At 43.4% G+C, this 16,438-nt stretch overlaps 1 protein-coding gene across 1 annotated transcript in view; it reads right to left on the bottom strand.

The window, feature by feature from the left end:
- Window positions 1–13,775, bottom strand: part of akap12b (A kinase (PRKA) anchor protein 12b) — a 58,604-nt gene extending 44,829 nt beyond the window's left edge. The window contains exon 1 of the mRNA XM_071413098.1: window positions 13,427–13,775. Within this exon, the coding sequence (XP_071269199.1) occupies window positions 13,427–13,543 (117 nt within the window). The 5' untranslated portion in view covers window positions 13,544–13,775. The remainder of the gene's footprint in view (window positions 1–13,426) is intronic.
- Window positions 13,776–16,438: the final 2,663 nt, after the last annotated feature.

Raw genomic sequence — 16,438 nt, 5'->3', positions numbered from 1 at the left:
GATGAGCATGTCTCCCTGGCCATGACTCCCCCCTCTTCATGGGGGCATGCTGCTGCTGTGTGTAATTTTATATTCTGCAGGGTTCATTTGAAAAAGAGACCTTTGTCTCAACATGACTCCCTGTCAAAATAAAGGTTAAATAAAGGTTTTAAAAAATCTGTGTGCTCACTGGGTTACCGTGTATGCATGAAATATATGGCTGTAAATGGCTGTGTTTTACAACACAATATGTTAAACTTTCAAAGCTAAAGTTAAGGTATAACATATCTAGTGATATACTGTAGTCTAACTGAATAACAACAGCATGACCAACGGTATGGGACACAGTATAGGCTACTGTAAATACCCACAGCCATCAGTGTGGGAACATTGCATTAGTTAACAGTTCCCTGCTGCCAAGATAGAAAACCCCACACCCACCAGAATCCCTAGCTCTGCCTTTTCCCCTTTTCCAAGAATGAAAGAGGATAGCGATGTGTTTGTTTTCCAGAAGATTTGAATAGAAATTGTTCCAGCGTCCGGTGGGAAAACCAGCCCGGAGTGCCCATACAGAGGTGCACTTGTCTGCAAGGCCTACTTCAAAATCCCAGCTTTAAATGCTAACGTACTACTGTACATTACATTATCATGAATCTACAAGACAATTTTTGGGCCTACTTCAAGTCAAAGCAGTTTATTGTAACTATGTCGTGTTGTGCCTCACCTTCTAATGCACTTTTAATCCCAGTAAAAAGGCAACAACAATACAACAATTTCAAAGATACTGATCAATCTATCAATAATAACCAGATTAATAACCAGCCAACTGGACTGGAGAATCCACAGATAAGCCTGTCCAGGTCTGTGTGTGAAATATAACAGGCCCGGAACAAAAGACAACCTATTAGATTAGAGAGCCACAGACCAGACGGCCCTCCATGTGATGTTTCCCTATAACTCAATACAGCTGACAGAAAAACACAGAAACACATTCATGCTGTCTCAATGATGGGACTGTCTCCAAAGAGGGGGCAAGCCTATTTCAGGAACACTTTAAAATGATCATAATCTAATTTATATCATCATATGAATTGATCTTTCCGATTGTAATGTTCTTAGTTCATTTCCCAGAAACTCCTTATCATGTAACGGAATTGTAATCCCTGTCAGAGGTTGCGAGAGGTGAGAAACGGACAAAAGAATGAGAGCCTCCTATCATTTTTTAAAACCCAAATACACAGGTCCATTCTTTTCAGAGCGGAGCTGGCGGTGGATCTGATATGGCCAAGATAGGGGGATGGAGGGAGGACCAACTCTAATTACACACAAGCTTCTTCCCATTTCGCCTCCATTAAAAGAGGGGGGAGGAGAGTTTGTACAGAACAGTGAGTCCACATAAAATACTAAAACAACACAGAGAAGACACTCTGGGAAGAGAACATTGTACACTGAACAAAAACATAAACACATCTTGCAACAATTTCAAAGATTTTACTGCGTTACAGTTCATATAAGGAAATCAGCCAATTTAAATAAATTCATTAGGCCCTAATCTATGGGTTTCACATGACTGGGAAAAACAGTTAATCATCTGTTGGTCAGAGATATTTCAAAAATATTTGGGGCGTGGATCAGAAAACCAGTAAGTATCTGGTGTGACCACCATTTGCCTCATGCAGCGTGACACATCTCCTTCGCATAGAGTTGATCAGGCTGTTGATTGTGGCCTGTTGTCCCACTCCTCTTCAATGGCTGTGTGAAGTTGCTGGATATTGGAGGGAACTAGAACACGCTGTCGTACACGTCCATCCAGATCATCCCACACATGTTCAAAGCGTGACATGTGTGGTGTGTATGGAGGCCATGGAAGAACTGGGATATTTTTAGCTTCCAGGAATTGTGTACAGATTCAGTTAAGAACAAATTATTATTTACGGTGACGGCCTACCCTTGCGACATGGGGCTGTGCATTATCTTGCTGAAATATGAGGTGATGGCGGCGGGTGAATGGCACGACAATGGGCCTCAGGATTTCGTCATGGCATTCACACTGCCAACAATAAAATGCAATTGCGTTCATTGTCCGTAGCTTATGTTTGCCCATACCATAACCAAACCGCCACCATGGGGCACTCTGTTCACAATGTTGACATCAGTAAACCGCTCGCCCACACGACACCATACAGTTGAAATCAGGATTCATCCGTGAAGAGCACATTTCTCTAGCATGCCAGTGGCCATCGAATGTGAGCATTTGCCCACTGAAGTCGGTTACAATGCCACACTGCAGTCAGGTCAAGACCCTGGTGAGGACGACGAGCATGCAGATGAGCTTCCCTGAGATGGTTTCTGACAATTTGTGCATAAATTTGGTTGGTTGCGCAAACCCACAGTTTCAGCTATCCGGGTGGCTAGTCTCAGACGATCCTGCAAGCCTGATGTGGAGGTCCTGGGCTGGCGTAGTTGCACGTGGTCTGCGGTTGTGAGGTCAGTTGGACGTACTGCCAAATTCTCTAAAACGACGTTGGAGGTGGCTTATTGTCGAGAAATTAACATTAATTCACTGACAAAACTGCACATTTTAGAGTGGCCTTTTATTGTCCCCAGCACAAGGTGCACCTGTGTCATGATCATGCTGTTTAATCAACTTCTTGATATGACACAGCTGTCAGGTGGATGGATTATATTGGGAAACGAGAAATGCTCACTAACATGGATGTAAACAAATTTTTGCACAACATTGTTGAGAAATAAGCTTTTTGTGCATATGGTACATTTCTGGGATCTTTATTTCATCTCATGAAACAACACTTTACATGCTGCGTTTATATTTTTGCTCAAAATAGCTTTACTAGCTTACATCAAACGCGACATGTTCGATGATAACAATACTCTCAATCAGGGAGAAAATAAGCATATCAGATGAGATAAAGGGAATTCAAATTCTATTTCCCTTCCCAAACTGCATTATCCTTTCTTTAACGATTGGGACACTCCCTTTGCCTAATTCTCCTTCCTGTTGTCACCCAAGGGACCAATCCCAAATCACCATTCTAGTGTCCATGGCGATAGTTCTCCACACCTCTAAGCATAATAATCACCTTACAATTATCTATGCATGGTGTAGTTTGTAGGGCTAACCATGAGTTATAGAAGGATTTACTGAAGATAAATAGCTAAGACAGAGATCTTTACAGATACCTAAAATATGTGAGGAGGGGAACAACTGATCGCTTTGGATATACACGTGAGGAAGGTATCAGACTATCGCAAATTAACTGTATTCGTGTTGCACGTGCATTCTGTTTTGTGCATAGAAGCTACTTCTATCATGGTTTAACGGAATGATGTAATCAAGTGAGGCTCTTATAACATTCAATAGCAACCTCTCATCACGTCACCTTTCCTTTGTGACCAAAGATCTGACAGGACTGGCTAGGTTAATGCTATATGGTTGAAACCTATCCAGTCCTTCCACACAGTTGTCATGAAGCGAATGAGTCGAGAAAAAGAGGGAGGCCTTGTGAGAGTATTGGGATTTAGCTGCAGACTCCTACTCAGTCAAACCTCTCCCATTAACCCAAAGCTGAAGATGAGATGGTAGTTCCCCCATTATAGACTCTTTCTTTACCTGAATCCATTTCACTCTCTACCCCTACTGTCATCAGGGGACCAGGAACAATCGCCTGATTCATGTCTTTATGTCACCCTGGCAGGTCCCTCTCTCACTCCACCTCTATGTCTGTCTCTCTCTCTCTCTCGCTCTACTCTCCTCTCTATCTCCATCACACTCTCTCCATCCCCCCTGCCTACCTAAAACGCTCCCCTTACTGGGGTCTCTCCATCCTGGCTGTTTTGGGCCGGTGCACACACAGGGCCTCAACACTGTCCCCCTCAGCCCATCCTCAATGGCTCCTCTGTTTGGCCTCATGCCCCACTCCCCTCCCACCCCTCACCCCCTCCACTCCATGCTTGCCTCGTCCATCAGTCCTAAACAGTATAATCAGTGTCATAACGGAGCCAGATCAGCCAGTGCTCATTATAAAGGAACGTATGGGCCTTTATGCCATCCGCTCATTACATTACATAACATTATTATCCATGTTCATAACAGCAGCTAGTGTGTTCCACTGAGAGCCAGTGAGTACCCTCTATTGGGAGCTACGTGTAGCTTGACACAGGCAAGTGGAAACAGTGTTTATATGAATGCATGTATGTCTTTATGGATGGATGGTGCTATGTAAGGAATGTTTATGCTACATACATTCCTTGACTGACACAGCTGGTTTGTGTGTGTCAGTAGCAAAACAATGTATGTAGACTCCCACCCAACTAGAGCGAGAGAAAGGGAAGTGGATGAGGAAATGATAGAGGGAGAGTGAGCTGGAGAGAAAGAGAGAGAGGGCGAGATAGAGAGAGAGAGAGAGAGAGAGAGATGGAGAGAGAGGGAGAGAGAGAGAGAGAGAGAAAGAGTTTCAAGTTTCATGTTTTTAATGTCACATGCACAATTACAGTGAACTGCCTTTCTTGCAAACTCAAAACCCAACAATGCAATAATCCATAACAATGCTATACTATAAAAAAATACAAGAAATAAGAAATATGAACATAAATATAAATATAACACAATAAGTAAGAAAGCAAGCATGCTATATGCAGGGTCAGTTCCAAAACCATATTTACAATGTGCAGGGATACTGGAGTGATGGAGGTAGATATGTATAGGGTAAGATGACTAGGAAACAGGATATAAGATAAACATGTGAGTATGTGAGTGGGTGTCTGTGTGTGTGTAGAGTCAGTATAAACGTATGTGCATATTATGTGTGAGTGAGAAGATGATGGAGTGAGGGTTTGTGTGAGTGTATAGGGCCCTGTGAGTGTGCATAGAGACAGTGCAAAAATACAAATGACAGGTCAATAAAAATACAAGGTTAACTCAGAAAGTCTGTGTAGCTATTTTGTTAGCCATTTATTAGTCTTATTGCTTGGGGATAGAGGCCGTTCAAGAGCCAATTGGTGTCAAACTTGATGCACCGGTACCGCTCGCCGTGCGGAAGCAGAGAGAATAGTCTATGCCTTGGGCGGTTGGAGCCTTTAACAATTTTCCAGGCCTTCCTTCCACCCCGCCTGATATAGATGTCCTGGATGGCAGGGAGCTCGGCCTCTGTGATGTACCGGGCCGCATCACCCTCTGTAGCGCCATGCGTTCGAGGGTGGTGCTATTGCCATACCAGGTAGTGATGCAGCCAGTCAAGATGCTCTCATTGGTACAGCTGTAGAACTTTTGAGGATTTAAGGGCCCATGCCAAACTTTTTCAACCTCATGAGGGGGAAAAGGTGCTGTCGCGCCTTCTTCACGTGTTTGAACCATTTTAAGTCTTTAGTGATTTGGACACCGTCAATGTGGATGGGGGCGTGCTCACCTCTCTGTTTCCTGTAGTCCACGATCAGGTCCTTGGTCTTACTGACATTGAGGGAGAGGTTGTTGCTCTGGCACTACACTGCCAGGTCACTGACCTCCTCCCAGTAGGCTGACCCATCGTCGCCGGTGATCAAGCCTACCACCGTAGTGTCATCAGCAAACTTGATGATGGTGTTGAAGTCGTGCGCAGCCACGCAGTCGTGGGTGAACAGGGAGTACAGGAGGGGACGAAACACACTCCCCTGTGGGGCTCCTGTGTTGAGGATCAGCGTGGCAGAGATGATGTTGCCTACCCTCCCCACCTGGGGTCGGCCCGTCAGGAAGCCCAGGATGAAGTTGTAGAGGGAGATGTTCAGACCCAGAGTCCTAAGCTTAGTGTTGAGCTTGGAGGGAATAATGGTGTTGAACGCTGAGCTGTAGTCAATAAACAGCATTCTCACATAGGTATTCCTCTTATCTAGGTGGGTGAGGGCAGTGTGAAGAGCAATTGAGATTGCATCATCTATGGACCTGTTGGGGCGGTATGCAAATTGGAGTGGGTCTAGGGTGTCTGGGATGATGGAGTTGATGTGTGGCATAACCAGCCTTTCAAAGCACTTCATAATTACACAAGTGAGTGCTACAGGGCGGGTGCTGACCTGATTAAAGACCTTTCTGACTTCGGCCTTGGAGAGCGAGATCACCCACCATCTGGGTTGGTGACGTCCCTCACCCCCAGTGAGATGTTGTTGTCAAAGCGTTCATAAAATGCATTGAGTTCATCTGGTAGAGAGACATCGTTGGGCGGATCACGGTTGGGTCTTCCTTTGTAATCCGTAATGGACTGTAGACCTTGCCACATGCAGCGGGTGTGGTAGGCTGTGTTTTATGATTCCACCTTATTCCTAGATTGTCATTGGCTGGTTTGAGGACTCTGCGGAGGTCATAGCGGGCCTTCTTACACTTATTCCTGTTCTCGACCGTAGCCCCAGTTTTGTCTACTATAGCTCTGTGTGTGGTAGTCCTGTCCTTTAGTTTAGCGCCAACCTTGGTGTTAATCCAGGGCTTTTGATTGGGGAATAGGAAACCCTCACCGTGGGGACAACGTCGCCGTTGCATTTTCTATATGAAGCTGGTGACAGAGGTGGTTAGCTCGTCAATGTTATCGGTGGAGTCTTGAAACATATTCCAATCAGCGATAGCAAAGCAGTCATGTAGCATAACCTCTGATTCTGGTGACCCTTTCTCAATGGAGCGAGTCACGTATACTTCCTGTTTGAGTTTCTGCTTGCAAACAGGAAGCAGGAGTACGGAATCATGATCTGATTTGCAGAATGACGAACGAGTGAGGGCCTTGAATGCTTGCTTGTGGGTAGAATAACAGTGGTCTCGGACTTTATCACTCCTAGTGGCGTTGGAGGCGTGTTGATGGAAATTGGGCATCACGTGTCTCAGTGACACAGAATTAAAATCGCCAGCCACCAGAAAATAACCCTCTGGGTGTAGGTTTTCTTGCTTGTTTATAGCCTTATACAGTTATTTAAGTGCCAGCGTGTTATATTTCTTGTCCTGAGGTGGAATGTATACAACAGTCACGATAACAGCTGAAAACTCCCTCGGAAGGTAGATGGGTCGGGTATTCCAAGACGGGTGAACAGTGGGTCGACACTTCCACCATGCTGGTGGCACACCAGTTGGTGTTGATATAGAGGCAAACTCCTCCCCCCTCGATTTCCCCGACTCCACTGTGCTGTCCGCCCGGTGAATGGAGAATCCATCGAGTTGGATAGCCATGGGGGTATTTTGTCCGAGAGCCATGTTTCAGAAAAGCAAAGAATATCGCAGTTTCAAGAGTCAGGTTGGTAGCAAATCCACAATCGGTGGTCATCCATCTTATTGTCAAGATTGGCCTGTAGAATGGAGGGAAGAGGGGGCCGGTTTTCCCTTCGCCTTAATCTCACCAGGATCCCCCTGCTTGCCTCTGCAATGCCGGCGTTTCCTCTTGGGTACCCCGAAAATTGGGTCGGAATTACAGAGAGAGCCCAGAGCAGATGAGTCGAAGTTGATGCCGGAATTAGGGTAAGTAACTGCCAATCTAATGTTCAAAAGTTATTGTCGGTTGTAAGAAATAATAGTGGATACATTTCGTGAAAAAAAATAAACAACAAAAAATTTACTAAATAGCAAAGTTGGGTCGGAGCTTGCAAAACGATGGCCATCCAGTACGCCGCCAACTTCATAGAAGAGGACAAAAACTAAATGTCAAAGTTTGGGTGTCTGAGGGATCAAGTGTCCCATTGGTGTGTGTTCCTCCACCCATAAATACACCCATAGACACACAAACACACACACAGACAAGCAAGCATGCACGCATACTCACACAACACAAACACGCACACATCCAAACACTCCACCCACATGATACACACTATCTCTCGACACACTGACACACGCCATGTTTTTGGTGGTAGGGAAGTGTTTGGGGGAGCACATACTCAGCACTGGACCACCCCTGACCTACTTCTGAGCACCGATGGTGGGGAAGGGGGGAGCGAGGCGGAAGATAGGAGGAGAGAAGGTGGTGGAGGGAGAAGAGAGGCATTCCCTGGAACACTCTCCTACTGCCAATCTACCCCTCTAAACAACGTCATCTCTCTAAACTATCTACATACCACCTCATCTCTCTAAACCATCTACATACCACCTCATCTCCCAAAACCACCTACATACCACAACATCTCTCTAAAGCATCTACATACCACCTCATCTCTCTAAACCATCTACATACCACCTCATCTCTCTAAACCATCTACATACCACCTCATCTCCCAAAACCATCTACATACCACCTCATCTCCCAAAACCACCTACATACCACAACATCTGTCTAAAGCATCTACATACCACCTCATCTCTCTAAACCATCTACATACCACCTCATCTCTCTAAACCATCTACATACCACAACATCTCTCTAAACCATCTACATACCACCTCATCTCTCTAAACCATCTACATACCACCTCATCTCCCAAAACCACCTACATACCACAACATCTCTCTAAAGCATCTACATACCACCTCATCGCTCTAAACTATCTACATACCACCTCATCTCTCTAAACCATCTACATACCACCTCATCTCCCAAAACCACCTACATACCACAACATCTCTCTAAAGCATCTACATACCACCTCATCGCTCTAAACTATCTACATACAACCTCATCTCTCTAAACCATCTACATACCACCTCATCTCCCAAAACCACCTACATACCACAACATCTCTCTAAAGCATCTACATACCACAACATCTCTCTAAACCATCTACATACCACCTCATCTCTCTAAACCATCTACATACCACCTCATCTCTCTAAACCATCTACATACCACCTCATCTCCCAAAACCACCTACATACCACAACATCTCTCTAAAGCATCTACATACCACCTCATCTCTCTAAACCATCTACATACCACAACATCTCTCTAAACCATCTACATACCACAACATCTCTCTAAACCATCTACATACCACCTCATCTCTCTAAACCATCTACATACCACAACATCTCTCTAAACCATCTACATACCACCTCATCTCTCTAAACCATCTACATACCACAACATCTCTCTAAACCATCTACATACCACCTCATCTCTCTAAACCATCTACATACCACAACATCTCTCTAAACCATCTACATACCACCTCATCTCTCTAAACCATCTACATACCACCTCATCTCCCAAAACCACCTACATACCACCTCATCTCTCTAAACCATCTACATACCACCTCAGCTCTCTAAACCATCTACATACCACCTGAGCTCTCTAAACCATCTACATACCACCTCAGCTCTCTAAACCATCTACATACCACCTCATCTCTCTAAACCATCTACATACCACCTCATCTCTCTAAACCATCTACATACCACCTCATCTCCCAAAACCCCCTACATACCACCTCATCTCTCTAAACCATCTACATACCACAACATCTCTCTAAACCATCTACATACCACCTCATCTCTCTAAACCATCTACATACCACCTCATCTCTCTAAACCATCTACATACCACCTCATCTCCCAAAAACATCCATACTGGATATCACTACCTGTGACAGAGCCATTGCTACTGGGCGATAATCCTATATAAGGATGTGGTAAAGATGTTGTAACTACAGTTGAAGTCGGAAGTTTACATACACCTTAGCTAAATACATTTAAGCTCAGTTTTTCACAATTCCTGACATTTAATCCTAGTAAAATGGCCTGTCTTAGGTCAGTTAGGATCACCACTTTATTTTAAGAATGTGAAATGTCAGAATTATAGTAGAGAGAAAGATTTATTTCAGCTTTTATTTATTTCATCACATTCCCAGTGGGTCAGAAGTTTACATACACTCAATTAGTATTTGGTAGTATTGCCTTTAAATTGTTTAACTTGGGTCAAACGTTTTGGGTAGCCTTCCACAAGCTTCCCACAATAATTTGGGTGAATTTTGGCCCATTTCTCCTGACAGAGCTGGTGTAACTGAGTCAGGTTTGTAGGCCTCCTTGCTCGCACAGGCTTTTTCAGTTCAGCCCACACATTTTCTCTAGGATTGAGGTCAGGGCTTTGTGATGGCCACTCCAATACCTTGACTTTATTGTCTTTAAGCAATTTTGCCACAACTTCGGAAGTATGCTTGGGGTCATTGTCCATTTCGAAGACCCATTTGAGATCAAGCTTTAACTTCCTGACTGATGTCTTGAGATGTTGCTTCAATATATCCACATCATTTTCCTACCTCAAGATGCCATCTATTTTGTGAAGTGCACCAGTCCCTCCTGCAGCAAAGCACCCCCACAACATGATGCTGCCACCCCCGTGTTTCACGGTTGTGATGGTGTTCTTCGGTTTGCAAGCCTCCCCCTTTTTCCTCCAAACATAACAATGGTCATTATGGCCAAACAGTTTTATGTTTGTTTCATCACACCAGAGGACATTGCTCCAAAAAGTACGATCTTTGTCCCCATGTGCAGTTGCAAACCGTAGTCTGACTTTTTTATGGCGGTTTTGGAGCAGTGGCTTCTTCCTTGCTGAGCGGCCTTTCAGGTTATGTCGATATAGGACTCGTTTTACTGTGGATATAGATACTTTTGTACCTGTTTCCTCCAGCATCTTCACAAGGTCCTTTGATGTTGTTCTGGGATTGATTTGCACTTTTCGCACAAAAGTACGTTCATCTCTAGGAGACAGAACGCGTCTCCTTCCTGAGCAGTATGACGGCTGCGTAGTCCCATGGTGTTTATACTTGCGTACTATTGTTTGTACAGATGAACGTGGCACCTTCAGGCATTTGGAAATTGCTTCCAAGGATGAACCAGACTTGTGGAGGTCTACAATTTTTCTTCTGAGGTCTTGGCTGATTTCCTTTTGATTTTCCCATGATGTCAAGCAAAGACGCACTGAGTTTGAAGGTAGGCCTTGAAATGCATCCACAGGTACACCTCCAATTGACTCAAATGATGTCAATTAGCCTATCAGAAGCTTCTAAAGCCATGACATACTTTTCTGGAATTTTCTAAGCTGTTTAAAGGCACAGTCAACTTAGTGTATGTTAACTTCTGACCCACTGGAATTGTGATACAGTGAATTATAAGTGAAATAATCTGTCTGTAAACAATTGTTGGAAAAATGTATTGTGTCATGCACAAAGTAGATTTGCCAAAACTATAGTTTGTTAACAAGACATTTGTGGAGTGGTTGAAAAACAAGTTTTAATGACTCCAACCTAAGTGTATGTAAACTTCCGACTTCAACTGTATGTAATAGCAGACCATGAGGCACTACTCTGTCAGATGGAATCTCTGGGATACAGGTAAACCTGGATTATATGACAAATGAGGTAAACCAAACCCCACATCATAAAACAAGCTTAAAGACAACAGCAAACTTCAAAAGCTGTCTGGATCCCGACCATGATGGTCCTGAGATAGAAGGCCCTAGGCCAGGTGATATAGTCTGCCACAAAACATGCAATCAATGAGTGTTTAGTCACTAAAGGGCTGTATAACTGTCAGTCTGAAGGTCTGAATGACACATTCAAGCCTTTGATGAACTTCACTTCAGTCTGAAAATGAATAGGTGTTTATTCAAGTCATAGCTACTTCAGTGAGAAGTTGATTTCTTCCTGATCTAATCAAGTTTAGAGTGCTCTCCAGTTCGTTAGGTGTGCATTAAACCAATCAGACATTGAAATTAGATGGGAAACATTTTAGATGGGGAAACCATGAAAATCATTACCTTCATCATCACTGCATAAGAAAGGCATTTCACTGTACTTGTGCTCGTGACATTAAAACTTGAAACTAAAGCTGGCTCCTGTATCCAATTCTCCGACACATTTGGGTGAACATTTATGTTTGAAAGTGTGACATTTACTATGGATTTGCTGTTCAGCAGTGAAGGGTAATATTTCCATCTTCTTTGATATAGCTGTTGACCTTTCAAATACAACAGAATAAAGATAAACTAAAAACTGACCTTTGACCTTCTACCCATAGAAAGGTCAATAAATTCAATATGTTTGGTGCCTCAAAAACAGCAGGTGGCCAAATGTGCCAAGCCATTAGCAGAAGTCATCCCAAAGTTGTATTATTCACACATAGCCAACAAAAGCATTAACACAGCAGCAATACATCCATAACTCATCTCATCTTACAGTAGAAAAAAACATCCCTCATGCCTATCAGCAGCTCCCAGCAGCAGATCGTTGGACACACACACAGTGCCCGGCCTGGCTTCGAGAACACCAGCCATAGTAAAACACAAGTTGTTATGCCTTATTAAATTAAAGTGTGTGTGTGTATGTGTGTGTGTGTGTGTGTGTGTGTGTGTGTGTGTGTGTGTGTGTGTGTGTGTGTGTGTGTGTGTGTGTGTGTGTGTGTGTGTGTGTATGTGTGCGTGCGTGTGTGTGTCTGTGTGTGAAAATAACAAGAGCACTGCAAATGTTCAAGTGGGCGCCTGGCTGTTTTTTTTGTAATGGTTTCAAGGATCTCAAGTCAAAACCAGCCAGGCGCCCACTTGAACATTTGCGGTGCTCTTGTTATTTTATTTTCATATAGTGCAAATACAGACACATGCCTTCCCACTGCTAAGTCTGGAGCGCTGCACTGTCCACCACAGCAGAACCTTGTTGTTGTCAACATGATCCGTGGTTAATTGTTCACAATATAACATAGATGTGGCAATTATGCACCCTACATACCAACATGGGACCAGCAAATTGCTCAATTAATTAGCAATGTAAGAGCAGCTAAGTCAAGCTCATTGTAAGCAACCACATGACATTATCATGTGACAACGTGACACAAATAGACAAAAGGTTATTAGTGGCCAAAATCTTTTTTATGTTTTTCATCATTTTGTCTAGGGTATCTTAGAATATTTTTCAAAAAGTGTGGGAAACTGTCTAGATGTATAAACCTGGAGACCAAGACAAGACAAACAGCTGTCAATCAACTTGGGGGGTGCCATAATATTCTGCATTACATAATTTAACAAAATATTGAAGCCTGTATTATGATTGCATGTTTGTTATTATCATGATTATGAATATGATTACAAATTATTATTGTTATCATTCTACATCACAGGCAGAAAATCCATGCTGCTATATTGAAAGGCTCTCAGGGACTGTTGATGTCGTGAGACCAGGTATTGAGCAGTAAATCGTGACCACGGCAGACAATTTTCGGGGGTGTTGCTGCTACCAGCCACAGACAGACAGGCTCACTGCTGCGGGCACAGGCACATTGCATTACTCAGCGAAACTGCCGCGCATCCCACCAGCAATCGTTTATGATTTCAAAAAAAAAAATGCGACATTGATGCCCATGATTTACACTTTGTTAATCTATCAAAACAAACTCGTTGGAACTGCCCAAGAGGGTATGCGCCCGATGTTCTCTGTGGCAAGCTTGCGGGTAATGACATTGTCAGCTGCAAAGTGGCCTGTACTAGGGTATGTATACTTTTACCTTGGCGTCGACAACGCTATCCCCCTCCGAAATCGCGTTCACCTCCGCGCTCAGCTCCTCGGCTGACGCATCCTCTTGGCTCTTTTCGTCTGGTTGCGCTGAGGTCTGTGCTCCCATGGCGAAAACCGCACTTCTTTCTCCTCTTTGGTTGATTTGGCTCGTGCTCGCCCCGAAACCACCGCAAACGCGACAAAACTTCAAAAGGTAGCAAGCGACAGCAAGTATGTATCCACGCGCCAAAAATGCGTTTTAGGACCGCTCCAGTGTAGTCGAGCTATTAAGTGATGAAACAAGAGTGTCAGCGAACTGTTTTAGGGCCCCCTCCTCCCCTCGCTATCACATGGACCAGGCCAGTGCGCCACGGCACGCCTTGCAGCATCAGATGGGATTGGGAACGAGACAGAAACCTGACGAGAGAGGGGAGAGCAGTCGCATTATGCAGCATAGCCCATACACCGACCTCATCCTCCACAAAATTAAATTAGTCCAACTTTGAAATGAATGAATAAACAGAACATAGGCTAGGTCAGAGGAGTTATTCAATAATGTTAGACGTCAACGTGTTGGTTTACACAGGGATACATACATCTTAGTATGGAACACTGTCTGATGCTGACAGACGTCAGGGAAATGGAGGACCAGTGTCCGAGCTGTGAGAAGTTTCTCTCTTGCTCTCTCACAACATATCTGTATGTGGAAATATATAATTAACAGGCTTAATTTGACACAGTCACAACGCACAACACACAGTTACTGTTAATATGTTTTGCATAAACTCTTTCTCTCACACACACACACACTTATTTTTTTGTGTCATTTCCCCCCCCCCCCCCCAAAAAAAGATATTGTTTTTTTCCCACACTCCATATACAAACGTATACAGTGGGGCAAAAAAGTTTTTAGTCAGCCACCAATTGTGCAAGTTCTCCCAGTTAAAAAGATGAGAGAGGCCTGTAATTTTCATTATAGGTACACTTCAACTATGACAGACAAAATGAGAAAAAAAAATACAGAAAATCACATTGTAGGATTTTTAATACATTTATTTGCAAATTATGGTAGAAAATAAGTATTTGGTCAATAACAAAAGTTTATCTCAATACTTTGTTATATACCCTTTGTTGGCAATGACAGAGGTCAAACGTTTTCTGTAAGTCTTCACAAGGCTTTCACACACTGTTGCTGGTATTTTGTCCCATTCCTCCATGCAGATCTCCTCTAGAGCAGTGATGTTTGGGGCTGTTGCTGGGCAACACAGACTTTCAACTCCCTCCAAAGATTTTCTATGGGGTTGAGATCTGGAGAATGGCTAGGCCACTCCAGGACCTTGAAATGCTTCTTACGAAGCCACTCCTTTGTTGCCCAGGCGGTGTGTTTGGGATCATTGTCATGCTGAAAGACCCAGCCATGTTTCATCTTCAATGCCCTTGCTGATGGAAGGAGGTTTTCACTCAAAATCTCACGATACATGGCCCCATTCATTCTTTCCTTTACACGGATCAGTCGTCCTGGTCCCTTTGCAGAAAAACAGCCCCAAAGCATGATGTTTCCACCCCCATGCTTCACAGTAGGTATGGTGTTCTTTGGATGCAACTCAGCATTCTTTGTCCTCCAAACACGACGAGTTGAGTTTTTACCAAAAAGTTCTATTTTGGTTTCATCTGACCATATGACATTCTCCCAATCTTCTTCTGGATCATCCAAATGCTCTCTAGCAAACTTCAGACGGGCCTGGACATGTACTGGCTTAAGCAGGGGGACACGTCTGGCACTGCAGGATTTGAGTCCCTTGCGGCGTAGTGTTTTTCTGATGGTAGGCTTTGTTACTTTGGTCCCAGCTCTCTGCAGGTCATTCACTAGGTCCCCCCGTGTGGTTCTGGGATTTTTGCTCACCGTTCTTGTGATCATTTTGACCCCACGGGGTGAGATCTTGTGTGGAGCCCCAGATCGAGGGAGATTATCAGTGGTCTTGTATGTCTTCCATTTCCTAATAATTGCTCCCACAGTTGATTTCTTCAAACCAAGCTGCTTACCTACTGCAGATTCAGTCTTCCCAGCCTGGTGCAGGTCTACAATTTTGTTTCTGGTGTCCTTTGACAGCTCTTTGGTCTTGGCCATAGTGGAGTTTGGAGTGTGGCTGTTTGAGGTTGTGGACAGGTGTCTTTTATACTGATAACAAGTTCAAACAGGTGCCATTAATACAGGTAACGAGTGGAGGACAGAGGAGCCTCTTAAAGAAGAAGTTACAGGTCTGTGAGAGCCAGAAATCTTGCTTGTTTATAGGTGACCAAATACTTATTTTCCACCATAATTTGCAAATAATTTCATTAAAAATCCTACAATGTGATTTTCTGGATTTTTTTTTCTCATTTTGTCTGTCATAGTTGAAGTGTACCTATGATGAAAATTACAGGCCTCTCTCATCTTTTTAAGTGGGAGAACTTGCACAATTGGTGGCTGACTAAATACTTTTTTGCCCCACTGTACATACAAACAACAATTTACAGACACAACACAAACAATAACTACATCTAATCTGCCCAGACAGTTATGCTCACACCCCCATCCCTAGTGCCTGCATTGTTTGACACTTGACCTTCAATTATATCAATTTGATTTTCTTGGCAGCCCATGCTATTTCAATATTGTAAAAATAAATAATTTGATATTTCCACTGTGTTACTGATGGTGAATTGATTGATTTCTAAGTTTTTAGTATAATTTTTTTTCAAGATGAGTGATGAGAAGAGAATTGTCCAGTCCATTGGGTATGTAACTACATCCCCATATGCCATGTCTTGAAATATGCAGACAGACCGATTAAAAGTACTTTTACATTGTAATACTTCTGACAGCCAACTTTCTAGTTATGCCCACAACTTCTGGACTTTATAGCATTCCCAGAAAGCATGGATCATTGAGTCATTATTAGTTTCACACTTAAGACATGACTGCCTTTGTACTGTAGAATTTATGAATTTGGCCTCTTGTCTAATAAATTATATACTTAAG

This window comes from Salvelinus alpinus, chromosome 8 (genome assembly GCF_045679555.1).
Source record: "Salvelinus alpinus chromosome 8, SLU_Salpinus.1, whole genome shotgun sequence".
Classification (NCBI taxonomy): Eukaryota; Metazoa; Chordata; class Actinopteri; order Salmoniformes; family Salmonidae; genus Salvelinus; species Salvelinus alpinus.
This window is presented reverse-complemented; position numbering and strand designations above follow the sequence as displayed.